This window comes from Diadema antillarum, unplaced genomic scaffold (assembly GCF_040938485.1).
Source record: "Diadema antillarum isolate AM-2024a unplaced genomic scaffold, OU_Dant_1.0 seq00000348_RagTag, whole genome shotgun sequence".
In the NCBI taxonomy this organism is placed as follows: domain Eukaryota; kingdom Metazoa; phylum Echinodermata; class Echinoidea; order Diadematoida; family Diadematidae; genus Diadema; species Diadema antillarum.
Window position 1 is genome coordinate 602,623 of NW_027271358.1, and position 16,060 is coordinate 618,682.

Sequence of the window (16,060 nt, forward strand, 5' to 3'; positions counted from 1 at the left end):
TGCAAAATTTTTGCCCCTAACAGGGCGAAAATCATAATTCATTATTAATATCTATACACTAACATTTGCATATGAGTAAATTTAGTGTATAGACGGTAGCTTCACGTCCTCGAGTGTGCCCCCTGAAACATACCTTTAGTAAACCTTACATTTTCCCCTTTCTTCCATGCTTTTTAGCGATATAAGAATAATTTTTATTGCTCAAACAATGCGACCACGTTTAAGCTTTTAATGAATACATTTCAGACGAATGGCAAAGTGAAAGTGGCTCGCTCGCTCTGCCCGTACATATATAGTAAAATGAGCAGTTTTCGTAAGATATGATAGTCTTTCGCAGTGATGTTTGTTTTACTACATTTAATTCCCTAGAAATTTGAATTAAAATGTTCTGTAAACGCGACTTTTACAATCTGTTTTTACAAAAAGTCCCTACCGTGATACCCCCTCCAACACCCTCGCTGAGGATCTCACACCATCACATATTGTACCCCCGTATGTTGTGATTGTAGTCCTTCACACTATTTTTTTTTCGCCATGTTTAATTCCCTAGAAATTTGCTTTGAAATGCTCTATTTACGCGACTTTTGTACTCTGTTTTTACAAAAAGTCCCTACCGGGTACCGTGGAGGGGGATACCCCCCTCCCACACCCTCCCCTCGCTGAGGATCTCACACCGTCACATAAATGTACCCGTATATGTTATAATCATAGTCCTTCGCACTGTTTTTTCACTATGTTTAATTTTCTAGAAATTTACTTTTAAATGCTCTATTAATGCAACTTTTGTACTCCGTTTTTACAAACAGTCCCTACCGTGGGAGGGGGTATCCCCCCTCCCACACCCTCCCCCTGCTCGGTCGCTTCGCTCCCTCGCCAAGGATCTCACACCGTCACATAAAAATGTACCGGTACCCCCGTATGTTATAATCATAGTCCTTCGCACTACATTTTTTTTTTCACTATGTTTAATTTCCTAGAAATTTGCTTTTAAATGCTCTATAAACGCGACTTTTGTACTCTGTTTTTTAAAAAAGTCCCTACCGTAGGAGGGGGATATCCCCCTCCCACACCCTCTCCCTGCTCGGTTGCTTCGCTCCCTCGCCGAGGATCTTACACTGTCACACAAATGTACCCCTGTATGTTATAATCATAGTCCTTCGCACTAAAATTTTCCACTTTTTGTAATTTCCTATATAAATTTGCTTTTAAATGCTCTATAAATGCAACCTTGTACTCTGTTTTTACAAAAAGTCCCTACTGTGGTACCCGGTCACTTTGCTCCCTCGCCAAGGATTTCACACCGTCACATAATGTGCCCCCATCAAGATTTTGCCCCAAAAAAACCAAGTGTTCTGGCGCGCTTGCATATGAGTACAAGGGAAAGGTGGTATAGTGACTTACAAAAGGGAATCCATATTTTGGGCATATAATTATAGTGTTATGGCTGAAATAAGGTGAAACTTTTTAGATGAATGTGCATTCCCTAATACACAATCTTTCTTATGCTAGAAAAAATAAAATACCAGTACATTGAATTTTCTTTTTGTATTGAATTAGTAAAGAAGTGAAAAAAAAATGAAGGTTTTGTGAATGTACTGGTACCGTACCACACATGATTTTGCTTTTAGAGTGCAGGAATCCAGAGATTTGCCTTAAAGATGAGCAGCATTTTGGCTGCTCAAACACAAGTCAAGAGGGAACAAACTTTCCTTAAACAGGTAGGTTAATGCGCGTAGTGGGCACAAACTAAAAGTGTAATATAGTTCTATCCTGTTCTCGTGATTCACCATAATTATAAAGAAACAAGAAGCTGCCAGAACACACTACACGTGTCCAAGAATGCACTGCACTATCCCGACCAGACGCCGTGACACTTGCACTTGTGTACAGCGACAGGGCTGGTGTTCAACAAGTTTGTGTCACAATACAGATCAAACCTTTTGCAGAGTTTTTTTGAGCAATCTGATCGGTCTACCTCGCAAGTTCTACAGGGCCACACAAACTACCTTGTGTCTTTTTTTATCAAATGGTTATTGCTACAAACTATTTTGTCATGTCTTCGTCATCAGCGACCAACCATAAATGTGTAGAAATTAGAATAGGCCTATTTAAAACGTTGTGTTACGTTAGGACCTATGCTATGGCTATGTACGTAGATACTTTTAATCAGATAGATTCTAACGTTAGTTATGACACACACATGTGTATAGAAACTTGTGTGTCATTATGCTGCTAGAGCCAAAGGGTAAACAGTGCGGTGCTGGTGCTTATTAGTTATAAATCATATCAGGAGACATTTTTTTTTAAATATCTTTACTGGAAAAAGTAAGTGTTCATTGTAATGTGTGGTTTTAGCTAGTTGTCATTGCCAGCAATCAGATACAGCAGTGATCGGTGCACGTGCGTGGGCGTGGTCATCACAGGGGAAACATTTCCTGTTTGCTGATGCCCGTTTGCGTTCCCACTATTTGTACAAGTACGCCTGCAGCGAATTTCTCGACAGGACTAACACTCCATATCCATAATGATCGGCCAGATCGTACACGTTCGGATTCTGCGTGTGCGAGGTGCAGACGATGCGCCGCGCCGTCGCTGGGGCGGCCGCGGCCGGCGGAGGCTGGACTGGGACCCAGCTGCAGCTAGCTGCAACATCACCACCATTGCATTGCATACGTTGTGCACATTATTCACAGTATGTCGGTGTGCAGTGAAATCAAGCGCAACGCGAACTTCTGGTTATAATTCACACACATTTTGTGTTTTCTCACAAACTCGTCTCTTTTCTTAATCCAAATCTCGTACGCAGAACGAATACGAACCCTTGTTATATCTCCAGAAAGTTCCTGCCGAGCCATAGACCAATGCATAATGCGGCTTTATACAGCTGTGATACCGCAAAAAGGCACGAGTAGCAAACTACGTGTTGGATCATGGAGAAGGCAAGCAGCGCGCGCCTGTGCGATTTCTTGCGATATGGTATCGCATCGCATCGCATCGCAGCCGATTGCCATGATAATGGCGCAGTTTTAGGAGATCTGCGATTTTTCATCCATCGCAGGCGATTGCCTGACATCGCATGATATAGAGATGCATGGTATAGTTTGGGTTTAGACTATGGGAATTCAGGTCTAACTTTTGGTGAGATGAATAGAAACCACTCATATGTAATATCAAATGGGCAATCATTACATAATATTGACTGGCCTTGAGGGAGATACCAGAAAATATTGCCCAAACTGAAAGAATATTGCCCGAGTCAAAGACGAGGGCAATGCCCATCAATATCAAGGCCAGTCAATATCGAGGCCAGTCGATATCATAATTATGGTCTATCCCCTGGGTAAATTTGGAAAATATGTGAATACGGCTATACAGTATGATATAGATCAAACCACAATTGACTTACCTGTAGATCATCACCAACATGTCGAATAGTTGCAAAATAATTGTTCATCAATGTACGTCATTCAACTCCAACTTCCAAGATACATATTATGTACTCAGTAGTTATAACAGGCGAACTAAAAACCTCTGAACTATTTACACTTTGTTTTTGCTTCTGTTTCAATTTGGAGAGTGGTAATAGGACCCTATCCTGATGATAGTCATATACAGTAAACCTCGGATAAGTCGACGTCGAGTGAGTCGAAAATCACTTAACTCGAAGCAAAATAAAAAGTCCCGATTTTTCCCTATGTATTTTCTCTAAGAAATATTTGGATAAGCCGAAGTACGAGAGTCGAATTTCGGCTGTGTCGAAGTAAAACAGTCAGTCCCTTTTGTACAAAATACACGTAGTTTACATCACTTGAGCCGAAGAAGATTTGTCTCGCATTCTCATTACATTTAGAGGAGAACAAAAAAAATCGGCATGTCGCAGAACCCCATCCCTGGCCTGCTGCAGGTAAGCATGCACACTCACCGTACTGCTCTGCACGCATGTCGAATACATACACATGTATACATGTATACACACAGCACATCGATCGATCCATATACAATGTACTTTATCCATACACACAGCACATCCATACTTTATCCATGTCAGGCCAGAACTCCTTGGTCAACCAATCGCTGCTTTGATATTTTAGTGACAGGCCAAGTGGGCGGAGCTTTGTTTGTGCGTGCACGGCTGGCTGTATAGTTTTGTTCAATGGAGGTAGGATTAGTGGGGTAGCTTAGTGAAATTATCGTGACACGGCGGACAAAAGCATGATTTTTTCACCAAAGGTACTTCATGATGTACCTTCTCAAAAAATAGGGTGCTCCAAAAAAATTGATGCTTGGAAGGAGGTCAGAGGTCAAAGGTCAATGACCTTTATTTGTGAAATAGGTTTTTTGGATATTTCTCAGGTCAGGAATATCCAATCTGGACAAAACCTGGCAGGAAGAATATTGAGAACAAGTAAACTAGTTTGATTGAATTTGGAGTGAATTTTCCGAAGGTCAAAAGTCAAAGGTCAATGAACTTTTTCTAAAAATCATGTTTTTGTTTATTTCTCCAGGTAGGAAGATTCATTTCTCACAAAATTTGATATGAACATTATATAGAAGGTACCAAGAGTATAAAGCAGGGGTCAAATATAATTGTTGATTTGTACGTTGCCATGGCAACCCAAAACTAGGGTTTTTAGTTGAAGTTAATTATAGGAGGCTATTTTTCAGTTTGGAAGAGATTCCATTTGAATAGGTACAACTGATCGACGGGATGTATAGAGGTTTGAAATACTTTTGATTAGTGTTAAATGGTACGTTGCCATGGCAACTATTTATATAGATTTTGGTTAAACTTAAAGGAGACTTTAGAACGTCCATGAATTTGAAGAGATTTCCATCAGGGTTGGTATAATTGATCAACAAAAAGTCGCCAGACAAAGATTTTTCACCTTCATAGCATGTGGGTTGAGTGAATGCAGCAACAATAGTAGAACACATCAGTGAGAGTTTTAAGGAAAACTGGACAATCCGTTCTAAAGTTATGAATTTTTGAAGTTTCTGCTCAGTCGAGGCTGGATGAGAAGACTACTGTACCTTGTAACGTCACATGTGTACAACGATATAAAGAATGAATAAAGAAAATTCAACATGTTTTCACTTACAAAAGGATACTCGACTTCTCTTTCAGAAGGCGGGGGAATAATATTACCCTTAACATACGTCAGTAGCAAGTCAAAGAAATGTGAACTTTACTCAAAAAGTATATGGTTTTGTGAAATTCTCTTTTTATTTTCCTTACAATGTGCGCGTGTGACATCATACACTGTGGTAGTCTTTTCATCCAGCCGCGACTGTGCTGACATTTTTAAAAATCATAACTTTTGAACGAATTGTACGATTTTTCCAAGCTTTCTGCGATGTGTCCTACTAATATTGTTGTATTCACTCAATCCACGTGCGCATGAAGGTGGACTTGTCCTTGAAGGACAGCTTCTGAAAGAGCAGACTCTAAGTTTTAAAATGATGTATCACTCAATTCAAATGGATTCCCCTAACCTATCTGAATAATAATACCGGTACTGGAAAGAAAGCACACACTCTGGATAAGTATGAACTGAGAAAAGCGGCTGCATTGTCTATTTTAGCGTTTAATCTTTACCAAGCTGTCTCATGTCATTACGTTCGTCTTTTCTTCCCCTCTCAAATTTTCATTTGAGTTTGTCATTATTAATTTTTGATGATAAGAACGATGCCACAAGGCATTGTTTCGTAAAAATGCTTCAACTGCTCCTTCAGGTCCAAAATCTACATCAATATATATAATTTTCCTGATCTCCTCAACATTTTTCCAAAAATAAAGCATACACCTTTTATGCATTGAGTCCTCCTTTTTGTGGACAATTAAAGGCAAAAACCCAGAATTAGTTCTTGAAAATAATATTATTCTTAAGTGTGAGTTACGGATAGAAAGAACCTCTGTTAAAAACAACATGAATCTGTATAAACATCAATGTTAAGTATTGTTAATAACACAAAATGTGAACAATATTTTTATAATAACATGTTTCCAGACTAAACCGTCCAAAATTTATACTTTAATGAGAAAAATACTGATATCTCCTTATATGTTTGCTTTGATTGCAAAAACTGTATGGTAGGATGTCTTCTAATACAACATGGGGGGCATTTCATGAAGCAGTTTGGTCGGATATTTTTCTGACAAACTGTTACAAGCTACAGAAATCCTTGCATCTGATTGGCAGAGAGCAAATTTGTCTGACAACTCGTCGGACAAAATGCTTCATGAAATGCCCCCAGACCTACACATAATATTATGCATGATATGTGATATCCTGAAAAATTTTTTCAAGTCACTCTCCCAAAAGTATACATAGGACCTTTAAGTTTTTCTTGTGTTTGTTCCTGGCAGAGTACTAGTACACAAACTCTCCAATCCATGGTGACCTAACGGGAATTAAAGAAATTAAAATTAATATACTGAAAACCAAAACTACGGATACCGATAACTTACTTCATTCTTCTCTCCCCACCCCATCCCACCCCTTCTTTTTGGTTTCTTGATATACAAGTAGATCTTGCTGACTTTGATAATTGTCATTATGTAACATCATCTTCAATTGACAAGGCGATAAAACTTAACAATCATATGCTGCTGGACTATTAGGGGTTAGTTGAACTATTGTTGTTTTTAATGTACCATACTTTTTCCTCCTATCAATCACATGTATTTTTGGTGGAATGTACATTGTACTTTGACATAAAGCATCATAGAATCAACCGCCTTTGGGGTCGGGAATTTTGTCATATTATATTGTGATTCAAACATTGCTTTTACTTTTGAATAACGTGTCTGTACATAGCTATCAGACCAAAAATATTCAAACCGCTTTAAGTCTTTATGAGTGAAATTACAAATATAAATATATATTTAAAATATTCAGATTGTCTAAATTCAACTTCATCTGTGAAAACAAACTGTTACCCTTTTTGAACGTTTGAATAACCCCCATAAGAAATAAGAAACCTATAGAGAGGGGAAGTGCGGACTATAAAAATTGCTTGCGGGAACCGGGTAATCCCTGCGCTAATATGGAATTCACACAATCTTGGAGGAAACGGGTTAAATTTGTTTGGAAATATGTAGGGCAATACCCAAAACCTTCAGTTCTCAATGGAATATGCAGCTCTTCTACTGGTAAACTAGTGGTACTGGGAGAAAAAAATGAGCTGTGACATACGTCCTACACCTGGTTCAGTCATTGCCCAAGATTTAAAGTATCTGAGTCAGAGTCACACTTCACTCTTCGCCATTTCTCTACAGGAGGTAGACAGTACTAAAAAAATCCTTTACCAGAAATAATATAAAATCATTTAATGAAAAGGTGCTTAAGAAAACTGGACTGTTCCAGCACACCTCCCTCAGGTCTGCAACACAGACTAAACCACCTGTTACTATAGGAAAACCAGTAAAAACGGTGTATTATTGTAAACATGCACATAATATGTCGTATTAAGGGTCTGAATTTTAAGACTAGCAACCATGTACATTGCATTGCATTGCATTGTACAGAAACCTGGCGAATGCCCTGTGTATAGTCTTTGAATTCAGACATTATTGTTATGTACAAATTAAGGGTATTTTCTAATTTTTTCTGTTGGCGGATTTCTTGGAGCACCCCCTAATTTTGATCCTCATATATATACAAATGTCTGAGGAAAAAATGACACTTTTGTCCGGCGTGTCACGATTATCAGTATATTTGTCACTAAGCCACCCCACTAGATGGGCCTGGGAGAGTGTTTGTTTCAGGGTAGGTTGACAGAGATGGCTACCTATGTTGCACCATAGACATAGCACATGCACATTGCCACATTAGCGCAGACATTCACAGAACTACAGAACTACTAGTATTGATACTAATTCCATGTTCAAGTTAGAACAAAATGAGAACATTATCTTCAAGAACAGACAAATTTGAATGCAAACACACACAAGCAACGCACACACACACACACACATGCATGCAAATGTACTATAATACATGTACATAACTGTGAGTCGAAAAAAAGATCGACTCTCGCGAGAGTCGAATTTCACTTAAGTCGACGCATTTTTGTCAGTCCCGAGAGCTTCGACTCATGCGAGGTTTACTGTATGTACAGTTATTGAGCACAAATGGACTCATCATTGTTTGACGCGTAGTGCTGCTGGAAGAGGTCGACCTTGTATGAGTTGATTTATTGGCGTTCTTCTGCGGTGCGTATGTCCCGGATTTGTGAATGTCTCCTGTTTGTGATTGACCGGAATGTTTACATGTAAAGTGAATGGCGAAACCTAGAAGAAGAAAACTACCTCATTTAGGTAATAATGCACTTTCCCGACTAATGCATACAATTCTAAGAGGAATTGAAAGTTTATTTGATATAGAATTCTACATCGGTTTGGAAATGGCTGAGATATCCAAAAACAAAGTGAAACAAAGAGGTCCTGATAAAAGGTGGGACAACATCTTTTATTAGGACCATTTTGTTTTGCATATATCTCAGCCATTTCAACCCTGATTTTCATCAAATAGATATTTAGATCCTCTTAGAATGGTATGCTCTTTAATATATTTCATAAACATGGTTTCTAATTATCTCACAAAAAGTTGAAACCTGAATCCCCATCTCGACCAGAACTATAGGGATTCTACTTATTCTAAGAGGAATTAAAAGTTTATTTAATGAAAATCAGTTTTGAAATGGCTGAGATATAAAAAAAAACAAAAACAAAGCTATGTACCCATCCATTTACAGCTTCAAACTTGGCCTTGCATTCATTGCATAAATTCTGATCACGTCTCTCGAGTTGTTGCATTATCAACTCTGTCATGAGCACTGGGCACCGGTTCATGAAACTTGACAGCCCTGACAAATTGTCAGTTCTGACAACAACGCATATATAAACAGTCAGTGACCAGTACTTCTCAGCCAATCAAAACCACGAATTTTACTGAAATCGGACACTGACATCTTTCATGAAAAGGTGCCCTGCTGGGTGGCATTAATTCATGATGAAGTGTGTTTTGTCAGGTATTTTTTCTGACAAACTATTATATAGGCTACTAAAATCCTTGCATCCGATTGGCTGAGAGCAAATTTGTCCGACAAAACACTTCATGAAATGTCGCCCCTCCCCCCCCCCCCCCCATCAGTATGGAAATATTTCTATACTATATGTTTATTACAGGGGCGGATCCAGGGATTCCGTGAAGGGGGGGGGGGGCGCATGCGCCCCTGTTTTTTTTAATTTTTTGTTTTAACAAGAAGTAAAGGGGGGCGTGCACCCAGTGCGCCCCCGCCTGGATCCGCCACTGTATGTACATGTATATGAAATGCTCTATGATGGCTTCTTTGTTTACCAGAAAAAAAAAAATAATTAATTCATAGAATTATGTGTAGGTTTTGTACTTTCATGCAACCCTCCACATGTGAACATTATCATGTATCATATAACACCTAAATAGATCTTGTCATTTGATTGGTTGTTTGATATCGATCATTTGCACCATTATTATGTCATCATTCACGCAGTTGTGGCTCCATTTAACGGTGCAATCTTGGATCCATGCAATTTGCTTAATTGCACGCACGCCGAGAGCCCTGCACACTACATATTACGTAAAACGCTTGGTTTATAGTGTGCATGTGATCAAGCATATTAACGGACAGCGGCTAGCATAAAGCGCTCTGTGAGCATTCTCTCGATCTCAGATCTTGCACATTCTCTCTTGTTTCTGAATTCATAAGACATCAAATGACAAGGATATACTTTAGATGTTATATAAAACAAATAATGTTTTTCATTTGTGCAATGGACAGAATACTGTATAAGTGGTTTCTTTCGCGGTGGTTTTATTTTCGCGCTTTTCGCGCTTTGAGGTTGAACCGCGAATTTAACATCACGCGAAAATGTTTCGAACTCGTGGCTTGTTACAACTCTATCATTACCGAGCGCGAATTTAAACACACGCGAAAAAGTCGGCACCGATGGAAACCGCGAAAGTTTCTGTACGCGAAAGAAACCACTTTTACAGTATTTAATTCGGTGAAAGATGAAATTATTGATCCATTCAACGAGGCACAGCCAAGTTGAGAGGATCATTCATCTTTCACCTCATGAAATATTGTCCATTTCACTCATAAACATTCATTATTTGTATATTAATATACACTGTCTTGCCCACATGCACACAGTACATGAGATGGTACATAGAGACATCAGTTCAAGAAAATGGTCAGTATACACTCAGGCAAGTTATAAGTTGAGAATGCATTTATTTTCATATTTCCTATCAGATTTTGTACATTGTATATATACTATATTAAAAACGAATGAAGTTCAACATTCATTTCACATTCAAAATGACCGCTAATCAATAGTAGCTATATTTGTTTCTAGTTTCAGGGTAGCCTTACACCGTACTTAAAACTGCATTAAATGAATACTGATCTTTAGTAACCAAATAGCAAATAAATTCTGCTTTCTCATATTCTTCATATTAGTGAAACTGCACTTATAATGTAGTCAATCACTACAATACACAATGGAGAGCTAAGTCAAGAAACGTCCAGCCCTATTGGTATAATTATGTTTGTACCACTGAAAAGCCTTGCTATAAAAAGTACATGTAGTATCATTTAATAGTATGAGAGTTTGAGGCAAATACATGTATGAGAGTTTGAGGCAAATACATGTATCTGAGCATGCAGTTTTATTTCAAAAGATGCCACTTGTGACAAATGAAATTGGTCACAAAACTTTATTCACACAGACTGATTATTTGCTTAGGTAGCCAGTTTCTCCATTGAATCATAAATTGTGCCACGATGTCCTCCATGTCACAGTGAGAGAAGGCAGATATTGCATCAATAAACATGCAGAGGAGCAATTGCACTCTTCACTTTACGATGACACCGTTGGACGCTGACACTTTGAAACTCAAGATATGAACATCTTTGTCAAACAGGTCACAGAAAAAAAAATTCTTGTTATTTGCTCTCTCTGAATTAAACGTGCCCCTTGGTCTTTTGACAAGTAAAATCATTCATCCAATGAATGTTACATGTTTGTGCTGATTCCCTTCTTAATCATCAACCTTTTCAGAACAATGCAACTGTATCAAGTGAACATCACTCACATCTATTTCATTTGAAGAAAAGAAAGATTAAAGTTGTCTACGCCTTGGAATACAATTTACTTGAAATCTTTACTTGAGCAGAGTGTACTTCATTGTAAGATTGTACTTCATTGTGTACCACTTCACTGACTACTATTAGAATAACGTGTTGTGCGACAAATGGCCTCAGGTCATGCATGCATTGGATTGCAGGTATATTTTGGCTGAAATTTGACAGACAGGAATCGATCACAAGAACTACCCCATAATATCAATGCATTGCTGTAAACACATGCACATGAAATTACCAGGTGAAGGGTATACCACCACATTAACTATGAGGCTATCAAGGGAGGGATTGAGGCATAGAAACATGGATTTAAATTGCCATAATGTGCTTGGCTGACTGGACACTCAAATCTTTTAATATCCATATTCAAAACTAGCACCATGAGTGCACAAGAAAGATGGTAAGCTAGAATCGAGATGCTAATCAATTAGCGTATGACTTCTCTTGATGGTAAAGACCAGTGTTTAACTCAGTTGTTACAACTGACAGCCATACCCTATGGAATAGCAATGAACTTCATTGGTAGTGGTACTGAGGGGGTTAAATCCCAGCATAGTGACTCCATTCACAGTTCTTCTTGTGAATGGAGCGAGCTATGAATACAGTATACATTTGTGCCATCTGTGTGCACACTGTAATCCACATGATACAATGGCCACTGTAAATAGAATCTGTCTGTGACAGTTGCGAGTCTGTGATAGTGAGTCTACTGAATTACAACCGCCAGCACCATCATGGCATACACAGGTGTAAAATAATGATTGTCACATGCTACTATAGTATAGGAGGATACACCCATATGGCACTCCATAAATATAAACAGACTTGGCAAAACATGGGTTAAACTTTTAATCTTTCATATCACTCAATGCCTCAGAAGCTATATTTTAGACATACATGGAATGTGTAGATATATTGGCAAAGTCTGCGGTTGTTTATCTTTCCAAACAGCGGTTGCTATAATATGTGCAAGAGGTTGTACACATCTGTTCAGTTACACTGGGTTCTGTTTGCCTATGGTGATGACTTACACTATCTTTCCACAAATAATATGCATTGCATATTAAATACATCAATTTGATGGAGTACAAAGTACAACAATTGCATTGATATGCCATGAACTACACAGCAAATGATATATTACACCCTTGATCGGATATAAGAAAAAATCATGCTTTGTTAAACACTGTACTCTTTTCATCACACAGTACTTATATACAAGTACATACAATGGCTGCTAATTGAAGTTGCTACATTTAGACTGACCCGCGACAGTCAACCTTCGGTTTATGTACACTATTTACAGAGGAAATGAGGGGAAAATATATTACTCTGTACAAGTTTTACATTCATCCATCCTTAATCAATGGGCTTGAAGTCAAAGATCCTCACAAAGTGGACACCAATAGCTCAACCTAGTACAATCACGGCTGTGCTTCCATTTTCACTCTCACATTCAATACACCGACCATAACTCTCACAAAACACGCCCAAGTCCTAAACCAACCAACAAAAGGTCAGTATTTATAGACTTGTTCTGGAATTCAATTCCAGGGCCTGTTGACATCAAGAAAAGCTAACACAGATTGTCGCCATTCTGGCCATTTCACATCCAGACTTATCAAACCACACACTTTGAATAGCTCTAAAATATTAGAGTGCAAAGTTCACAGTATCAACTCGAAACAAAACAGAAACACACACGATACTTGGGTAATCTATGACTGTACCTTTTTTTTTTGCCTGCATATATCAAACATGATGGATTCTTAGCATTTTTTGAACCATTTACTAAAATGAAAAGAAAAGAAGTGTTTTCTTTCTCTATCTATTGCAATTAACAAATTGTCACCAGCAAACATTACTTAAAGAGTCTCCACAAAGGCCAGAGGGAGATGTGTCTTGCATGATGGCCATATGGATTGATTCAGACACTCAGAAAATGCACGACAAGCAAAATTAAATGACCAGAAAGTTTCTCATTGTGCACAGCTTGTCCCTTTCCATTCTTCCAATTCCAAGAAGAGCAAGGTTTCCAGGTAATCTGTCAGTCGTCAGGGCACTGCTATACCAGTGCTCGTCATGTACAGACCAGCCAGAACCACCTTACATAAATGTGTCACATCACAGCCATTGCACTCCTCAATGGAGAACATAATGATAGGATAGAAATATCTACTTATAATGGGTTGGCATAATGTACAAAGTCTGTCCAACCTTTTGCCATGCACCATCAGGTAAAAACAAAGGAATATAAAAAGAAAAAAATGAATAGCTCTTTGCAGATATTTTATCATTTTCCAATACTTTTGGCTGCAAGACAGCATGATATAAATCAAACAACTTTCTCATCTTTTGAGAGAGACAATATGCATAAAATACAAATGATTACACAAAATACAAACAACCAACCAACATAGAATGGGTTGATAGAAAAAAGAACCAAACTTGCTTAGTAGTTCGTCAAACACACATTTGAAGAAATTTCTTTATCTAGTCATCAGACAGAAACCTGCCGTGGATTGATTTATGTGCCTGAAATCTGTTTTAGGAGTTCAAAAGCATAAATTCATCTTAAAATACGAGGAATTACAGATTACAATATGCACAAATCTAAACACAAGACATTTATTTGGCATTTTTGTTTTAACTCTCTCAAAGCTTCATCACTTCTGAGACATCTTCCTCAAACTTGTAAAGAAAAACAAGACGGTGCATGCCTGCGAGCCAAATGATATTCATAAAGTATGTGTCTTTGACATAGAAAAGATGCAGAATATAATTTGATATAAATACACAAGAAAACTGCATCCTACTAAATCTGTAGATTGCACTTCACTGTTTTTATAAAACAGTCTGGACACTGAGACTAACACATGCAAACAAACCAAGCTTCAGGACGACTAGACGACAACAGCAACAATTCCATCGTGTCACTCACAACACTGACATAAAGAGAAAGAAGGGCCAGAATGAAGAGTGCAATGACTTTAAGCAAAGTCGTGTGGGTTTTCCACCTGCCCTCTACGAAACAGTTTGGTGCTACCACACCAACCCGACACCAGAGTTGCGTTACCAGAAAGAAGCTGGAGGTCGAAAGACGGTCTTCCCCTGCAAAACGGTTCCATGCGGCATGGGGGCAAAGTTGTCTTTCAGTGGACACGGGCAATGGTGCTGGTAACACGACAATAGCGCAGGAAGCGGAAAAAGATGTTCATGACGAAGGCCCACAGGTTGCGCGCCAGCTGGGATCGGGCGATGAGGAACCTCCAGATGATCACGAGGAGGAAGGTGTTGAACATCCAGCGGATGTTGCGAAGCCTGTGGGAGAAGACACAAATGATATAAAAATTTGCCTCTGGTGATGTAAGCCCTTACCAAACTACTGCTTATAGGAAAATGGAGGGAATGTACAAAGTTTATGGTATTTGAGATTCTGGTAGGGAGAGGGATAAACAATGAAGCGCTCTGGTTTTTGTTTTTGTTTTTGTTTTTTTGGTGAATTCGGGTGCTTTTTGCGAATCTAAAATATACAGAAATATCAACTCTTTTCTCAACATGATTACGACGTAAAGGTGTACATTTCTTCATCCATTGCTGTACTCCACATCTGTAAATTTAACCAGACACTAAAATGTCAGAAGTCCCAATTCATGAAAAATTGGACTTGCTATATATACAGCATATGCAGTACCTCATCATCAGAGGGAAGTAACGCAACCTTCTGTTTCTGTATTCACACTGCAGAATGAAGTGAAAAGAGCTAAGAGTATCTAAGCACTGCCGAGCAAATCTACTAGTGTTGCTGTCTGTGACAATAGCAGTCAAATACAGTCAACCTTGCTATAGTCGACCTCGCTTTAGTCAAATAATCCCCAAGTCGAAGGTCTTTTCAAGTCTTCTTCTCTTTATATTCTACTGATTTTAATCCCTCATAAGTCGAATTTTTTCTAAGTTCAAGCTATTTCTTCAATCCAAATAGATTCGACTTAGGAGAGGTTGACCGTATATGAAACAGGGCATAAAATCTTGAAATCAAGACAAAAAATCTGAAAGTTGTATTCTTGTTATTTGCGTGTTTACAAACTGAGAAGTATGGTATCTAATTGGTGGTGAAAACTAGCTTCTGTTGGCCACCTCATCAAAACATCAATCCCATCATTCTCAAAATTTGTCTTGAAATATGGAAGAAGGACTCAAATGTGATCTTTCTGGACTCTGTTGAAGAAATGACTATGTCTCTTTACAACAGTGTGTAAGAACTGTAGATTCTCCTGCAAAGTACAAAGCAAAGCACTGAGGACCATGCTTCCACTTTGTTGGAAAAATGGGAAATAATACAGCATTTTACATTCTAAATGACGTAAATGGCACAATGGCATTAAATAGCTGTGTAGTGGCATTGTTGTTCAAACCCACTCCATCTTTCAACATGTCTTTATCCCATGTAAAATACTCACATCCTGATGTGTCCTCTAGCTGAAGGGAGGCTGTTCATATCTTCGTTGAGGACAAATCGCTTGGTGCCCAGGCAGTAAGCCTCCAGGTAAGACGGCCAGTGGAGCGGCCTCACGTCAATGAAGTATGTCTACACGGAGAATCATCACAATAACATTTTATAGGATAGATCACAAAGATCACAACAAAAAGATAGGACAAACAAAAAATACATCGAGTTAGTGAGAGACCAAGTGCCCATATTTGATATTCAAGCATAAGTAACATACAATTGGCTGATATTGAACCATTTGCAGGGGTCAATCCCCACCCCCCCCCCCCCCCAAAAAAAAAAATAGCGATGATATCAGGATAAAGTAGTCAATGTCACACACTATATCAGGTTCACATCAGAAATAAACCCAAATGTATT

The 16,060-nt window shown here is 38.5% G+C and overlaps 1 protein-coding gene across 2 annotated transcripts in view; it reads right to left on the bottom strand.

The window, feature by feature from the left end:
* Positions 1 to 10,296: 10,296 nt before the first annotated feature.
* LOC139731013 (fatty acyl-CoA reductase 1-like) overlaps positions 10,297 to 16,060 on the bottom strand; it is a 31,750-nt gene continuing 25,986 nt past the window's right edge. For both annotated transcript variants that reach the window (XM_071641890.1, XM_071641889.1), the window contains exons 13-14: positions 15,651 to 15,778; positions 10,297 to 14,511 (exon numbers count right to left, since the gene is read on the bottom strand). In XM_071641890.1, the coding sequence (XP_071497991.1) occupies positions 14,343 to 14,511; positions 15,651 to 15,778 (297 nt within the window). In that variant the 3' untranslated portion in view covers positions 10,297 to 14,342. The remainder of the gene's footprint in view (positions 14,512 to 15,650; positions 15,779 to 16,060) is intronic.